General features: G+C 39.9%; 2 protein-coding genes across 2 annotated transcripts; one reads left to right on the top strand and one right to left on the bottom strand.

Moving 5' to 3' along the window:
- Positions 1–1,031: 1,031 nt before the first annotated feature.
- LOC139286878 (B-cell receptor-associated protein 29-like) lies at positions 1,032–3,351 on the top strand. The gene is made up of 8 exons (XM_070907811.1): positions 1,032–1,116; positions 1,480–1,584; positions 1,820–1,920; positions 2,036–2,183; positions 2,406–2,541; positions 2,795–2,891; positions 3,067–3,167; positions 3,309–3,351. Exons 2-8 carry the CDS (start codon positions 1,493–1,495, stop codon positions 3,342–3,344), a joined length of 711 nt encoding a protein of 236 aa, XP_070763912.1. The 5' UTR covers positions 1,032–1,116; positions 1,480–1,492; the 3' UTR covers positions 3,345–3,351.
- Positions 3,352–6,209: 2,858 nt separating this feature from the next.
- On the bottom strand, positions 6,210–16,072 carry LOC139286102 (solute carrier organic anion transporter family member 1C1-like). The gene is made up of 14 exons (XM_070906783.1): positions 15,974–16,072; positions 13,243–13,384; positions 12,247–12,379; positions 11,891–12,012; positions 11,412–11,558; positions 10,711–10,809; positions 10,001–10,249; positions 9,456–9,620; positions 8,708–8,903; positions 8,314–8,479; positions 7,913–8,097; positions 7,571–7,635; positions 7,098–7,215; positions 6,210–6,435 (listed from the first exon to the last, which is right to left on the bottom strand). Exons 1-14 carry the CDS (start codon positions 16,070–16,072, stop codon positions 6,210–6,212), a joined length of 2,112 nt encoding a protein of 703 aa, XP_070762884.1.
- Positions 16,073–16,408: the final 336 nt, after the last annotated feature.

Genomic DNA, 16,408 nt, shown 5'->3' with positions numbered 1-16,408 from the left:
ACAGGGTGCAGCTGTAAACATTTTGCTCCTCAGCACTCCTGAGACATGCAGTCAAAGAGGATAGCAGCTATCAGTCACTTTCACAGAGGAAGCCCGTGTGAATACACTTTGCAAGCTGAATACAGTGGAGAGGGTAGAATACACAGAATAGTCTTTGGAGCTGAATTCAGTCAAACCCCCCCTCATTATTCAAAAGGAAGAAGAGTGTACTGAAGGCAATGCTCAAGAATTCCCTCAGTCTCTGTTGTTGATGTGCAATACCCATGCAATTTATGTGTTTATGAGCAAGCCAACAGCTGTGTGTGTGCCTTTTTAAAAGGCACACAAAGGCACAAAAAGAGCAATCCTTTTGAGAATCCTTTTTGGAATGAATGAGCTTTTGGAATGAGCCTGTATCTGCTATTTCAGTGACAACTATTTATATTAAGCTAGTGTTTAAACTGAGCCCTTTATCCAGACTGCTGGCTGTCTGTATTATCTCCTTTACACATAGGGAATATTTGGATTGAATTTACTGCAATAATTGCAAAACATACAGTACTTCCTACTTCCTGGCGAAGCTATATTATATTGTTAGATAACACCGCCCCCTTGTGGACCTTTTGTTTGGTGTCTTTGTTGCAGAAAATGCCAGAAAAATGAACATATTCAAAGAGATATTTAAAGCAGTAAGTCTTTGTTTGTGTGTTTTAAAAGTTTTGGGATAACTAACAAACACCAAGGCTTGATTATTAAATTAAATTAAAATAAATAGACTGAGTGTCCCCCCTCACTTGACTATTTTTGTACCATGACATGAAATGTGAGAAGAGCGAGCACACACCCACCCACACACACACACACACACACACACACACACACACACACACACACACACCAGGGGAAAAAACAGGTCCAGGATTTTGCCCTCAGTACTCACAGTAGACTGAAAACAAAGCTTTTGCTCAGTTTGGTCAGTCAGGTTGTGATCTTTAACAAATCCAAAGGGACTGACCAATGGTTTTATTTAGGGCTGTAGCTCCTCAGTTGCCCACCAGCAGCTGTTGTGAATGTGTGTGAGCGCACGTGTGTGCATGTCTGGACTCTACCAAACTTCTGATCGCACAACTTTGTCTGGTAAGCCAACAACTCTATTTATTGCTTGGAATAGATTGACCACCTCCCGCTCTTAAACAAAATGAGATCACCAGGCGATGATACTAATGCTGAAGAGTAAGAATAGATTCAGAGGTAAAAGCCTAAAAATAGCAAATGGGCTGTGAGTGTCTGCTGTATGTAGTAGGCCTACAGAAACATTTGTGTATGTATGCTCGACACTCTACAATATAAAAAGAGTAACATTGTACAGTACTATAATACTCTATATAGTTTAGCAGGTAAAGGGTGAATACAAATATAGTACTATTGCATGTTCATTGACTTCCACTGCCACTCACTCATACTATATGTTGAGCTAATTAAACATCTTAATCTCCTCAGGAAATCAGTCACAATGACTCTCCAGTGGACAGCTGTGGCTTTCTTCCTCTATGCAGAGATAGCAGTCAACATCATCTTGTGTATACCCTTCATATCAGCACAGAGGTACTGTAATTTAACACACAAACTCGAAATATCATCAAAAGTTCATTCAGCAGCTCATGGTCAGTCAGAATCAATAAAAAATGTCCTGTGCAAGAGTTTGATTGTAAATAAGAAAACTGAAAGAGGCAGTTCAGACAAATCACCAGCAGAGTGCATCATTGTCCTCTCTGGGTAAACTTTGGGTACTGTACTGTACTAATGACAGTGTCCTGTTTTTTTTTTACCTACTTTGTAGATGGCGTTTGGTTTTCAACTGGAGAATATGGAACTGGTTATCTCCATATTGGAACAAATGCTTCTTTACAATGATCATGGTTCTTATTGTTCTTTTCCTCGGTAAGCAATCTGCTGTGAGACACAGACAGTGAATAATCCTGAGTAGACTGACAGCATGTTGTCAGTCCTACCCAGCCAGCATCAGTCATTTTTCTGTCCCCCGGCCCACTCACAGATGCGGCCCGTGAGGTGCAGAAGTACTCGGGTCCTGAGCCCATGCACGATGCCAAGGTGAACCCAAATGTGTACGACCATGTCCACATGAAGCTGTTCAGAGCCCAGAGGAACCTCTACATATCAGGCTTCTCTCTCTTCCTCTGGCTGTTAGTGGCATTTCTTTCCACACCTATTCAGAATAACAAGACAATGTGACAATGTGTTTGGGACCTTACTCAAAGACAAACATTAATTTACCATTCCACATAACTGTCCACTTGCTTATTCACCCTTTACAATTCCCTTTCTGAGGTCCTGTCTTGTCTTGGTCTGCCTTTTTTCTTCTTCTACCGGTTCTCTCCTTTTCCTGTGCTGTGTACTCATCACAGTATCATGCGTCGGGTTGTCACCTTGCTAAACCAGGTTGCTGTCACCTTGGAGAACAGTGCGGGTCTTCAGGCGCAGATGGACAGTGCTGTCAAAGCAGCCAAGCAGCACCAGGACGACAACCTGATGCTAAAACACGTGAGGCTTAATCAGTGTCTGATATCTTTTATCTTAGAGTCTTAAAGCCTGTTGCTTTTCTTTTCTTTAGCAATGTGTTCTATCTACTGTAGTTTATCATGTAACTTCAGTATAACATAACTTTGCGGATTCAAAATGTTTGTGACTCATGTCCATATGTACAGGTAGGTATGAATACATACTGCAGTGTTGTTTCTATGAATTGTATTTTGTAATCTAAGCTTAGTAATTAAGGAGAATCCTTTGTGCTCAGGCTCTGCTGGATGAGGAAAGATCCATGTCAGCAAAAAACCAGCAACTGCAGCTGGAGGTTGAGAAGCTGGCAGATCAAGTGAAGGCTGCTGAGGAGGGTGAGTAATCTGCAGTCATACCTTTTAAAACCAAAGAACCAAACTTATGGACCACCACAGGTCATTTCTTGCATAGTTGCGTATAAACACCAGATGTGGTATCATGAAAGAAGCCACTTTTAGGGGGCATTGCTGATATATAAAGCAATTTACAGATGTTGTTCTGTTTGTGTAGCTGTGCGCAAGTCTCACGCTGAGGTGGAGGCCATGAAGAGGCAGGCCAAAGGTCTGGCACAGGAGTATGACAGATTATTGACTGAACACCATCAACTCCAGGTAAAACATACACACAGATGAACTTTATATGTGCATGCAAATACCAAACACTGTATATTAACCTACTAATTCTAGTACTTTTCCACTACTAATGCACTACTAATAAGTGCTTCTGTTTTTAATCCTTTACTTGATCCACAGAATCTCCAGAGTGCTGCAGACAAAAAGGATCAGTAACCGCAGGAATACAGTGACAATTGTCTTCAGGTGTTGTTTCTCTTCTGTCCATGGAAACCGTTGCTTCTCGTTACACTACAACTGTGTGCTATATACAGTACGCCACGTTTGTATTATCTTTTACAACTTTCATTTTCCTTTGAAGTTTGAACCGAGGCACATTTTTTAATTGACAGGATTAAACTGACAGTAGGCTGCATTAGATCGGAGTAGCAAGTCAAGTTTTCAAATGCTGACAACATTTATCATGAACAAAAAAATCTTTTTGCATGTTACTCTTATTAAAAATGTACAAATGAATTGAAATTTTGTCTCAGGGGCTCCTGCTTATTGCTATTGCTAACATTTAATAGTGATTAATGCCTGACAACATCCCAGAAATACATTATGCTATTATGCTTTTTACGTCACAGAAGAGAGATTATGCACCAATTTACTTATAGACCAGACCACCGCAATAGTGTCCTCTTCTCAGCAGACTAATGCATACATCCTGTATATTAAGTTATGTCATTTTTATAGTAGTCATGAATTCTGATTTACTGATTTGACAACCATCAGTCATCATCAGTTGCTTGCATTTATTATAAACTTTCAATCAAGACGAAAGCTTTAATTTGAAGTTCAGTGAGAGGAGTGCACTTGACTTGATGACTTCTTTTTTCAACAGATACAAATAATATGCATTACAAGTGATGCATATTATCAATTTTTTTGACTGACATCTGCCTTTTAACTTTACTAAGCATCCATGGAATTTATAGCGGAGATTGACAGAGTGATCTCAACTCAAGGTCCACTTATACACTTGTTCTGGAGTGGTCGACCATACCACATGATCCTCATTAGCACACTGAGTTCGCTCAGTGGTCATGGAACAGTAGATGCTCAAACTTTACATGATTCGGTGCACCTATTCTCATCCACATTGAATTTGACATTTCATTCTTGACCTCATAAAACCACAGTTTCAGTTTGCTACTGTACAGTAAGACTGGGAGATGTTTGATTGTCAAAGCCACAAAGCGTAAAGAAATAGTAATCTTAGTGAAGGAATGCTTTCTGTTACATCTGGACAGGAAGTGGTAGGGGATAATGTTTCAGAGGGCTGCTGTTCCTGTGTTGCCTCTCGCTTTGACCTGCTTGTTCGTTCACTGGTTGAAACACTTTGCCTCAGAGAAGCCAAGTTCACAGTTCCTCCACCGGGTGTGCCACCGTGTCTACCACCGTGTCTACAGACCCTAATGTCAGTATCTCTTGACTGACAAGATGGTGTTCAACCATCTTACTCAGGCACACTAATATACACTATATTGCCAAAAGTATTCACTCACCCATCCAAATAATTGAAATCAGGTGTTCCAATCACTTCCATGGCCACAGGTGTATAAAATCATGCACCAAGGCATGCAGACTGTTTCTACAAACATTTGTGAAAGAATGGGTCGCTCTCAGGAGCTCAGTGAATTCCAGCGTGGTACTGTGATAGGATGCCACCTGTGCAACAAGTCCAGTCGTGAAATTTCCTCACTCCTAAATATTCCACAGTCAACTGTCAGTGGTATTATAACAAAGTGGAAGCGATTGGGAACGACAGCAACTCAACCACGAAGTGGTAGGCCACGTAAAATGACGGAGAGGGGTCAGCGGATGCTGAGGCGCATAGTGCGCAGAGGTTGCCAACTTTCTGCAGAGTCAATCGCTACAGACCTCCAAACTTCATGTGGCCTTCAGATTAGCTCAAGAACAGTGCGTAGAGAGCTTCATGGAATGGGTTTCCATGGCCGAGCAGCTGCATCCAAGCCATACATCACCAAGTGCAATGCAAAGCGTCGGATGCAATGGTGTAAAGCACGTCGCCACTGGACTCTAGAGCAGTGGAGACGCATTCTCTGGAGTGACGAATCGCGCTTCACCATCTGGTGATCTGATGGACGAGTCTGGGTTTGGCGGTTGCCAGGAGAACGGTACTTGTCTGACTGCATTGTGCCAAGTGTAAAGTTTGGTGGAGGGGGGATTATGGTGTGGGGTTGTTTTTCAGGAGCTGGGCTTGGCCCCTTAGTTCCAGTGAAAGGAACTCTGAATGCTTCAGCATACCAAGATATTTTGGACAATTCCATGCTCCCAACTTTGTGGGAACAGTTTGGGGATGGTCCCTTCCTGTTCCAACATGACTGTGCACCAGTGCACAAAGCAAGGTCCATAAAGACATGGATGAGAGAGTTTGGTGTGGATGAACTTGACTGGCCTGCACAGAGTCCTGACCTCAACCCGATAGAACACCTTTGGGATGAATTAGAGCGGAGACTGAGAGCCAGGCCTTCTCGTCCAACATCAGTGTGTGACCTCACAGATGCGCCTCTGGAAGAATGGTCAAAAATTCCCATAAACACACTCCTAAACCTTGTGGAAAGCCTTCCCAGAAGAGTCGAAGCTGTTATAGCTGCAAAGGGTGGACCGACGTCATATTAAACCCTATGGATTAAGAATGGGATGTAACATAAGTTCATATGCGAGTCAAGGCAGGTGAGCCAATACTTTTGGCAATATAGAGTATGTTGAATCCAAAAATAGATTTTCTCGAGTTTAATCATAAAAATGAAGACCAACATAGAAAATACAGCACAATTACATTATTTTTTCTACAAAAGTCTTCCATTCATGAAAAACACAAACACATAAATTTATACATTCCAGAAATAGCATATTTTGTTTTTGACTCTTATTTCAGATATCGTACGTCTACATAAATCCTGTACAAATATATAGTCTGTGTGCTATGAAAAGTGTCCACAGTGTGAGTTCCTCTGTACATCTGAGGTGCTCCGTGGAGCTGAGTCAGAAGAGAAGAGGTTGTGCTGAATCTCACAAGCGGGTCTCTCTGTCAGGATTGCGGTCCAAGGCCTGTATAAACTGCTCACAGTGTATGGAGCTGTTCTCCTCTTTCTTTAGTGACTCCAACTCTGTACTCCCATTGGTCAGAGCACATTTCTCCTCCCTCTTAATATGTCTTTTGAGTAAAGCAAAGCCTGAAATACAAAGGAAGAAGGAGACTGTCCTCAAGCCCAATGTCAGGCCCAGATACACTATCCTGCAAAAAGAAGAAAGCAATACTGTTAGGGGACAAACTGGGACAGAGTCAAGCCACATGTCCCAGAGGGAAAGTCACAATTCCAGTCTCAGGTTTCTATAATCACATTGCAAGTCAGGATGCCTTTTAGTTCTATGAACGTTGGTGTACAATAACAAACCACAAGTGTATTTGAACATTCCCCTTTAAATCGTGTTTTCCTTCAATGCATCTTACTAAAACTTTTACATAAAAAACAAGTTATTGTGTCAAAAAAAAGGGTGTACATAACTTTACACAACACATTTTTGTTTCTCTGTTCTCTTATTGAGATAACTTTCTAAAGAAATCAATACTGTAGACTAAGTATGAGCTAAGTGGTCTCATTTAGGGCAGAAGGGAAGGTTTAGGTTAGCCTTCAGGTCCTTAAAGCACCCACCTTCATGAGTGGCAGCCTCTGAAAGGATACAGCTAACATGGCCTTCCCTCTGGTACCACCCTTGTGGCCCACTTCTGTGTTGTGCTAGTGGTAAGGGTCTAAAAATAGCAATATTGTCTCTCTATTTTTCATCCATCTAATAATATTGATAATAAGCGTTAGCATGGTTATAGATGTTTTGTCGTGTTTCAAAGTGAGTTTAAAAGACATAGTTTTATAACAAAAGCTGTACAGAACACATTACCTGTATGCTGAGGTGTTATATATTCTGCATGCTCCTTTTCCTCCACACATCTTGTATCCCCATTTGAGGCATGTTGTGTCGATTATGGCTCCGAAGTATATAGGGGCAGGTATTCCAGCTGTTGTGCAATTTAAAATAACTTGTTACTTCAAACAAAGCCCAAATAAAGGGATGCGTCAAGATGAGCTATCCATCATTTGAATTTTTTAATGAAATGGCAAAATAGAATGATTGTTATTGTTGTGCTTATTATAATGGTTATAATAATACTATTTAATGTAAAATATGTGCCTAAAATACTTGGTGATCACTTTTTATTATTATTTTTAGAAATATTTAATGATGAGCTTCACATATTGATTTGTTTCCACACTCATATAGTATGCTGAATGTCAGCTCTTAGGAGATTTCTGTGCACCTGCCATTCACACTAAGCAGACAGTAATGTACAGAATACCAAAGGTGGTTCTCACCAAGAGTGCGAGTGGCCAACGTGTGGATTCCAAGAGCGAGGGATTTCAGCTCGGGCTTAATGCACCTACAGAAACAAGACTGAGGCGTTAAAGGAGACTCAACTTTTAGACTCAACTTTTAACACTTAAAGAAGGACAATGATTTACAATTTTTGTACTGGAGGATGTAACAAAACGCTAATGAGCATTACATGAGATGCTTTAACAAAACAAAACCTTTAATATAAACTTCTAATTTCTAGTTTTAGTTATTTATGAATCTCCACTGATGATACAAATGGAAGTGATCACACTTTTCTGATGACAGCAGGAAGTGTCCACAAGCGGGTTTTGTCGACGGACCTGACAAGCAGCACGAAGCCAGGTGTTCCCCCAAGAGAGATGATGAAGGAGCTGAGGACAGACAGAGCCAGGAAGTAAGGAAAGATTTTGTCACAGCTGTCTCTCAGTGGACACTGGCCCAGAGTGGCCGTCAGGTTGCCTGGGTGGGCATCAGCCAGCGCTACACACCTGCAATTGTCAAACACCTAACGAAGAAGAAAATGTTTATACATGACAGATGAGCTGCAGCACAGCAGGAAACACAACCTAAATGTCATATGGTTCTCTGTAGGCATCAGTAATATTGGGCAGCAGCAAAAACTGTTGCATGATATGATGAAACACAGCAGTTAAGCTATTAAATATTATTTAGTTATACTGAGAAATATGGACGTGTCCTGTGGAAGTGGTGTGTGTCTGACCGTATTTCTGCCAGAGCCAGTGGAGGAGGTGCATCCAGCCGAGCACGGGGACACATAGGTGATCCCGTTCTCTCCACACACTGGATCCCACTCCCATTGTGAGCACAAGCAACCCGAATTACAGTCAGAGAAGAGAGACCGCTCCTCATAAGACAAGCCTTCCACTCTGCATGTGACCACATGAAGAAAATGCATATATTATTGATAGCTCATATGAAAAATTGATCAAATAAGAAGCCAATCTGAAAATAGACATAGAAAGGCAGCACAACACACACAAGGAACTCTAGTAGGTGTGTTAGCTGTAATTTTTCCTAAATCCAAACTTAGCTCCTTCCTCTGAATGTCACCTATTCCACTAAGACATGAGGGAAATGTATCCTTCATCACATACCCAGTATATGAAACTGTGATGCCTGCCACCTTGGAGTTCTCACAGCCCATGGCTAAGAAAAAAAGCGACAGGAAGTAGCCCAATAAGGAGGTCCCAAAGGCAAATTTAGCTGCTCCCATGATACCCAGCTTGTACTTCTTCATGACAACCCCTCCAGAGAACATCCCAAGGGCCACAGCCGGGATGTTGATCGTGCCTAGTTGAACCGCAGAATAAAACAGACTCTTAAAGGGGTAGAGGATCAGGAAACGACATGAACAAGCAACATCAGGCAACGACATCGCTCCCCGAAAGGGATCAAAGACAGGCCTCTCATTCATATCAAAGTAGTTGAAAATATGGAATGTATTTCTCCTCATCCAACACCCTCTTCTCTCTTTCTGTTATGTGGATGAAAACAGCTGTGTTATTACCAAATAATTGGTCTCATTAATCTGTTTTTAAAATCAATGCCTAACTGTCATTTCAGACTGTCCAACGATTGCAGTAAACCCGGTTGTCATCTTGCAGCTGCAGCGTTTACTGAAGAAGGATGTGGGAGTTGGAGCATAAAAAAATCATCAAAAGCTCACTCATGAAAGACTTATGATGGCCATCCCACTCACATCACTTTGCATCCTTAAATACTTTCCTTTCACTGAAGCAACACAGGTTCTGAACAAGCGTGTATCTCATCTAGAAAGATAAAATGACCAGACAAAAATCATCCAAACAAGGTAAATGTTAATTATCAAAATAGTCTGCTTACCCATGAGAAAATTGGCTTTGGATGCTGACTGGCCATAGTGTTGTTCAATGTATTTGGGTTTGTAGGTGACCATCCCAATGAGAGAGTTGAACTGAATGATGGTCACGCATAAGTAGATGATGTACACAGGATTTCCAAGGAGACTCTTCAATGTAGGCACAAATTCTGTGGGGGGAAGTTTACGAATACCACTTAAACTCTACTCTAGCAACACATCTGAGCATTTGTTTTGTGTTTTTATGTTTATTTATTTATAACAAGCACATTATGACTAGACCACAAAATGACACAACCTTTGATTAAATGTTGTTGGTGGATCGGAAATTCCTAAGAAGAAATAAAGTTCTTTTTAAAAAAATCAGCTTGCAGTTGTGGTAGAAATATAAGAATACTGTGGGTCAATAAAGGTCTCTTCAGGAAAGTATTTGCAAAAGATACTCAGTAGAAGGGAAAGTTATAACATCCCTAAAAATTCCACCGACTGCATACAGATCACGATGCTCAATATTCACTTTTCCAACAACTTAGTGTGACTATAATCTTACCTTTGGCCATCTGATGCAAATTAGCCGGCTCCTCAGGTCTGAACTTGTGCTCCATGGTCGGGGAATCTCTGATAAACCTGGTTTGCTCTGCAGTGCAGCTGGTGTCGTGTTTGTCCACAGGCATGGGCAGTGATTTAGGCAGAAACCAGAACGGAACAGCAGACATGAGGGTGACGGTACCAGCGATGAGGTAGCCCAGCCACCATGCACCCACCCAGCGGGCATCTCCAGGGGTAATAGTCACTGTCTCTGCGAAGAGATAAGAACCTTATCAGCATAGTATCGGGATTCATTTTCTTTTATTTGCTTCTCATTTATTGTAGTTACATCTTAATTTATTTTATATTAATTTCTACTGCAAGGCAAATTTCATTTATAAAGTATAATTTATATACAGAGTCAGTTTCAAAGTGCTTTAAAAATTTAGGACTGTGTTAAATGTTCAAAGGCCACATTTCATAACATGAGGAGACGCCTCCTGACTTGTTACACAGAAAGGTTTACAACAGCTTCAAAGTGCTTGCCTCCCGGTCAGATTTTACTGTATCGAAGGTTTACCCTGCCTCAATTCAAATTCCTCTTGGCAGGTGTGTTGTGTCTTGTGCAGCTTTAACACTGTCTAAATCAAACTCTCCTCAGAGGAGTGAGAGTGCACAACATTGTTATTTGAAATCAGTCATAGTTTATCGGTCAGAAGACAGCTTACTCACCCATGTCCACATAGCCAACGTCAACATATATCTTTGCACACAGCGACCCCAGCAGGTACCCAAAGACAGGACCAATAATTGAGATGGTTTGGACACATCCTAGAATATATAACAAAGACAGGTATTTGTGATTTGACCACATTCAAAACCTACAACATGCAAGTTACAAACCTATGTTTGGGTACAATTCAGTAATCATTTCATTAAGATTTCGTTTTATTTGGTATTGTGACTGTAACACACTCCATTATATAATGCAATCGATTTTAGTCTATTTTTCTTTTAGCAAAAGCCTGTATGAATTAAACACGTAGGGGGAACGATCCACCCATCATATATACCTGTGGATACATACTCAAATACTGTGACTGGCTGAAACAGTTCAAACACTTTGCATGATTTATTCACATTGCCACCATTGTATTACGTTGTACGATTTTCTTTTCTTTTCTAAAATGTTTATACTTTTTTGGTATGCACTTAAGACAAGAAGAAATTTGAATTTTTATTACACATATGTGCACAGTGGGGCACTGAACAATTCATTCAGAAAAAAAAATCTGTCTTGGTTGCCTGGACATAAAACCCTTTTCTTCAACTATACAAATACACTTCCTGAATTAATTGCATTGAAAGTGAAGTGACCTTAATCTTGGCACCATCGAAAGCTTCTGACATAGACAGTGAGTAAGGTGCATTACCAATATAGAGGGCGGCATTCTCGGACTGTGCATAATCGTCAATATAGGAGATTCCCAAAGGCTGTACTGGAGTCTCTCCAATCCCACGCAGGACGTTTCCCAGAAACAAATAGGTCCACATCGATACACTGGACTCTCGCTCACAGCCTACAGATTAAAATGAAAGAAGAAAAATTAGAAGAGAATTTTCGAAGCCTGACCAAACATTTTAATGCTTGGTCAGGCAAAATGTTATTTTGACTTGTTCCAGAAAATGACAATGAACTTAATCCATGCATGTACATCTTTCTATATTTCTATATTACTACATTCCTATTATTCTTATTAATCATAATGAGACAGCTGGTTTTGGTTTACCACATCACATCAGGAGGACTCCAGTATTGTCATGTAAATCACAGATGTCAAAGTGAACTAATTTACTATCAGCAATGTGTTTTTTGAACGAAGCACAGTAAGGATTCTGCTCCTAATCTTACCTCTAGAGGGCAGTATAGAGGGTCTGTCACCTGCCCTGGTGGACTCAGGTGAGCTTGCTGGACATGGAGAGAGGGTATTGGTTGAATTCATTGAAGATCTAGCTGATGTTTCAATCTTATAGCTGCGTACAAAATACCAATGTGACTGTTAAACAAGGGGAGGGAGAAAGCATCAGGTATCATTAGATACTCACAATGTGATGCACAAATACATACATACAGAGGGTACATTTTCAAGGTGCAAGAAATACTGTCACTATGTTGTGTTTATGGTGCTTGAAGACTTAAACCAAAGAAATGTATGGATGGAATTTATGAACTGCAATGCATGCATGCAGATATGACACTTTGCCTACCGGCCAATGATGAAATGAGGCATGGCGATCAAGAAGGTCCCAAATGACATCAAAATACATCCGATTGCTATGATCTTGGGTCGGTGTAGTTTGGCCCCAAAATAGCTCACAAAGGCAATAACCAACAAATTCCCTGCAGGGTTAAAATGATCAGAAAAGGAGAGAGATGAATCAAAGGCATTAAATATGAGACCCACTGTTGAGAGAATTTCAATTTGTATAATATTCTACAAAAGGCAGTTTTTATATATAGAAGAAAAAGGTCAGAATCAGTCATCTAAATGATTCATGTTGACTGATCCATCTTTGCCTGTGGAGAAACACCAAGAAGGGAGGTGTAGGTTCCTCTAGTGTAGCTGTCAAGCAGTAGGGTTGCTACTTTCAAGAGATATACTGTACATACAGGGGAAACGAGTCTTTACATTCACCCATGCACCTTGCTTTAACCTTGAATGTGTTATAAAACAGTCCACAGCTTTTTCATGAAGTGTACTTGAAGTGAAATGGATATCTTTGCTCTGTAAAGTAATTTTGAACAATGACACTGACTGGATTAAGAGGGGATATATAATATTTGTTACATGTGCATCTCACACACAGTTTCTCGATTACTGAAAACTAGGATTTCACAAAATATAAGGGATAGATGTGTCTCACGATATATCATTTACAGTATCAACAGCTCTACCGGAGAACTGTGTAGGTTTTGATCAAAGTCAATGTGAATATTCATATTTATCTGAGGCACGCAATACTACATATTCTTTATTCTGTGTCCCCAGTTGTGCAACTGCACAAACAATTACAGAATCCCTTCATTCCAAGCCTACATGTTGCATCTTCAAAGGATCTTTCACTAATTAAGAGTTAATTAGGTATTCAACAAGTGACTATTCAAAGCTCTAGCTCGCATGTTCTGAAGCATCTAAATGCTTCAGAACATGAATAGCCAGTAAAAAGAAAGACACATGGACAAAATGGAATTGAGAAACTCACCTATTTCAAAGCTCCCGTCTATGATGCCGATCAGATAACTGGGGATGTCAAATCGCCTTTCTAGTTGTGTAATTGTGCTCTTCATGTAGCTGCCAGATAAAGCCTTGGCAAAGTAGGCAAAGGACAAGGCTGCAAGGAACGTCTACAGAGATCCAGAAAGAGAAGACAGAACACTGTGTCAAACAAAGTGGTCCTGAATGTATCAACCTGTATTATTATTAATATTTTTTTATCATATTATTTATATTACAAGAGCTAGTATTAGTGGTAGCGCAGTTCAAAACATTAAACACAAAGCAATTCAAACATTGATTTTGTCTATAAAACTACAAATCAGTACGCGGAGAAGCCACAGTGAAGGCTGGACTAGAAAAGGTTATATAAAGATGTATCATCTAACACAAAACAATGAAGAGTTCATATCACTAAGCATTATCTTTTGACGAGTATTTGCATGTGTGACTTGAACTTGCAGTGTGCGTGCACCTTTGTAAAAGGAAAGCAGGCTGTTTAAGTTTAGGCCAGAGAGAGTATTGAGCTCCCTCCTGCTTTAGCACCTAAACCACCTGTGGACACTGACAGTCAGTAACAAAGGGAAGATTAGAGAAGCCAATCCCACTGGAACACAGACACATCTACTGAACTATGAGCTGCCAGCCCGGCAGACATGCAGCATAATTGGAAACAGGTGAGAGGAAACCATATCCTGCACTCTTAGGGATGAAAATAGCCTGAGCTGAGACGCATGCGCCTATGACCAACACATGCATACTCTTATATATCCACAAATTCAATAACTGAATCTATTCCAATGTCTTTGTAAAGCAGCCATCAATTCAAATACCACTGGTTTTGACAATAAAAGGTATTATTATTAGTAACCTGTAATTAAAGATACATCCCTGCTGGTCCTCCAAAATCTCAAAATAGGTTCCAAAAGGTTAAAAAACTCAATACAATTCACAGATGAGTTTCAAAACATCAGCACTGAATACACATACAAAATGACCACCATATCATGGCTAATGATAACTGGTATCGCATAATCTTTTTACAGTATATGGCCCATTATGTACATTTCAATGCTATACAATATGCCCAATAAACAATGATAACAATTTCTGTTGATTTCATTTTTTTGTTGATCAATTAATCCACTTATCATTTCAGATCTAGTTCAAAGTACAAAAGTGTGATGTTCGGCAATGCACTCAAACTTTAAGTCAAGTACTGTAACCCCATTTGTCTTTGACCCTACGCTTGTCCAATCAGAATCCAGCTGCGTAAGAAGCTTCTAATACATCTCTCAATACAAGCGAAGGCTTCGCTCTAATGTCAAGTGCATAATTAACATTCATACCGCAGAATATAAGTGGACATAATGCTTCTGCAGGAATGCTGGGGCACGATGGGTCTCACATGACTGCATTAATAATGTTGACTTGGGGATCTACAAACCTCATACCAGCTTCATGGTGTCTGCATTTTGCCAAATGCCATAATTTAAAGGAACCTTCGCCGCTTTTTGAAACGTGGAGTAGTGCTTCATTGTTACTATGGGCAACACTCTGCTGGGGCTATATGTGCATTCATCCATCCATTATCCATACCTGCTATGATTAATGTTTACATTACTTTCTGTTACATTTTCTTCCTGTTTTAAAATCTGGTTTGCAGAAAGATTTGTACTAATTGTGAGGTGCTTAAATTCCTCTAAAGTTCTTGTTACAAAGGGCAAATTTACAAAAGTGGTATCCCTAGTTTTATTTCAGCTTTCATAATGTGGTTTTCCAAAAATATGTGTGAAAATAGAACAAATTTATTTAGGAACTAATTAATACTAAATTTAGGTTATAATTAATTCAATTATTTTCGTGTAGTAGTCACCATCTTGTGAATTCCACTGATTTGATGGATATTTTAATTTTTAATTTCTTTAAGTTCTGCAATGTTTCTTTTTGTTGCTTTGTGATAAAAGTGTATTCTTTCTGATGATATTAACAGAATATTGTATAGTTCATTAAACTTTTCACTTTTTTAAAAAACTGCATATAATTCTCAAAGGTCCACATGGTGCAAGCATTGGAAATAGAACCAAAAAGTAATCAAAAATAGTGATTTTATCACATTATTTACATTATTTGCATGTGAGGTAGAATGCATGTTCAGTATGCAGAACAATCCTATTGTGGGCCAAACGAGCATGCTGTGAATATTAGCAACACGCGTGTGCTACATGTAGACAAAAACCCTCTCTGTAGATTAACAAGTGAATGTTGTATCAAAAGCACCACACTGAGAGCTTCATTGTAGGATTAATACACACAGAAGGAAAACACACATGGACAAAAAGGCAGCATGACTGGAATTCTGTATTATTGTTGCTTGCAGTTGCCCAAGTATTTCACTAAGCAGCTTTTTAATTATTGTCCAATGTGCTTCTTAATCCAATAAAGAGGTACAGACCCTCCGTTCTGACCTCTTTTACTGAAGCACAAACTTTGTCTAAGGAATTTTTCCCAGCGACTTAATACCTTGTCCAAAGGGCACAGAGAGCTGCTGCACTCAACACCTTGCATGGTCATCAACTGGGCCAACCAGAAACATGCACGTCACAAAAAAAAAATTCACATGACTTGAGAGATTAATTGTGGAAATAAAGGTATTTCCAAGTTTGATGTACATGGCTAGCTAAAGGACAGACCAAGGGCTTGTCAGGGGAGAACAGTACCTTTAGATTGGGGTGGCAGGAGTTCTTCACTGCAGAGGAGGAGGTAGGGTTGTTGCCTAGAGTCCAGCTATCTGTGGCTGTGTTGTCCATTTTCTTCATGGCAGCCTACTACTGTACCTTGCCTGGGTTGTGGTTTCTCTTGATGATTTACTATCACTGTCCTCACTCACACCTGTCGGAAGCAATTCAGATTTAGAAGTTTGTCAAAGCCATTCTGCTCAACAACAATTATTGTACTCATCTAAGATAGCACGTCATTATAGGCCTATGTCTTAGGAATAGCATGTTCCTTGGACTAAAATAAAGTTATACAACACAGAAGCATGGTCAATCTAAATTTAATCTCTGTGCGCATTCACAACAGATCTTGTATGTCCAAGATGGATAGGTTGAACTTCCATTGAACTCCAACAGAGTCATATATGCACACTGTAT

Source organism: Enoplosus armatus, chromosome 6 (genome assembly GCF_043641665.1).
Source record: "Enoplosus armatus isolate fEnoArm2 chromosome 6, fEnoArm2.hap1, whole genome shotgun sequence".
In the NCBI taxonomy this organism is placed as follows: Eukaryota; Metazoa; Chordata; class Actinopteri; order Centrarchiformes; family Enoplosidae; genus Enoplosus; species Enoplosus armatus.
The sequence above is the reverse complement of the archived record's forward strand: the minus strand, read 5'-3'. Positions and strand labels throughout refer to the sequence as shown.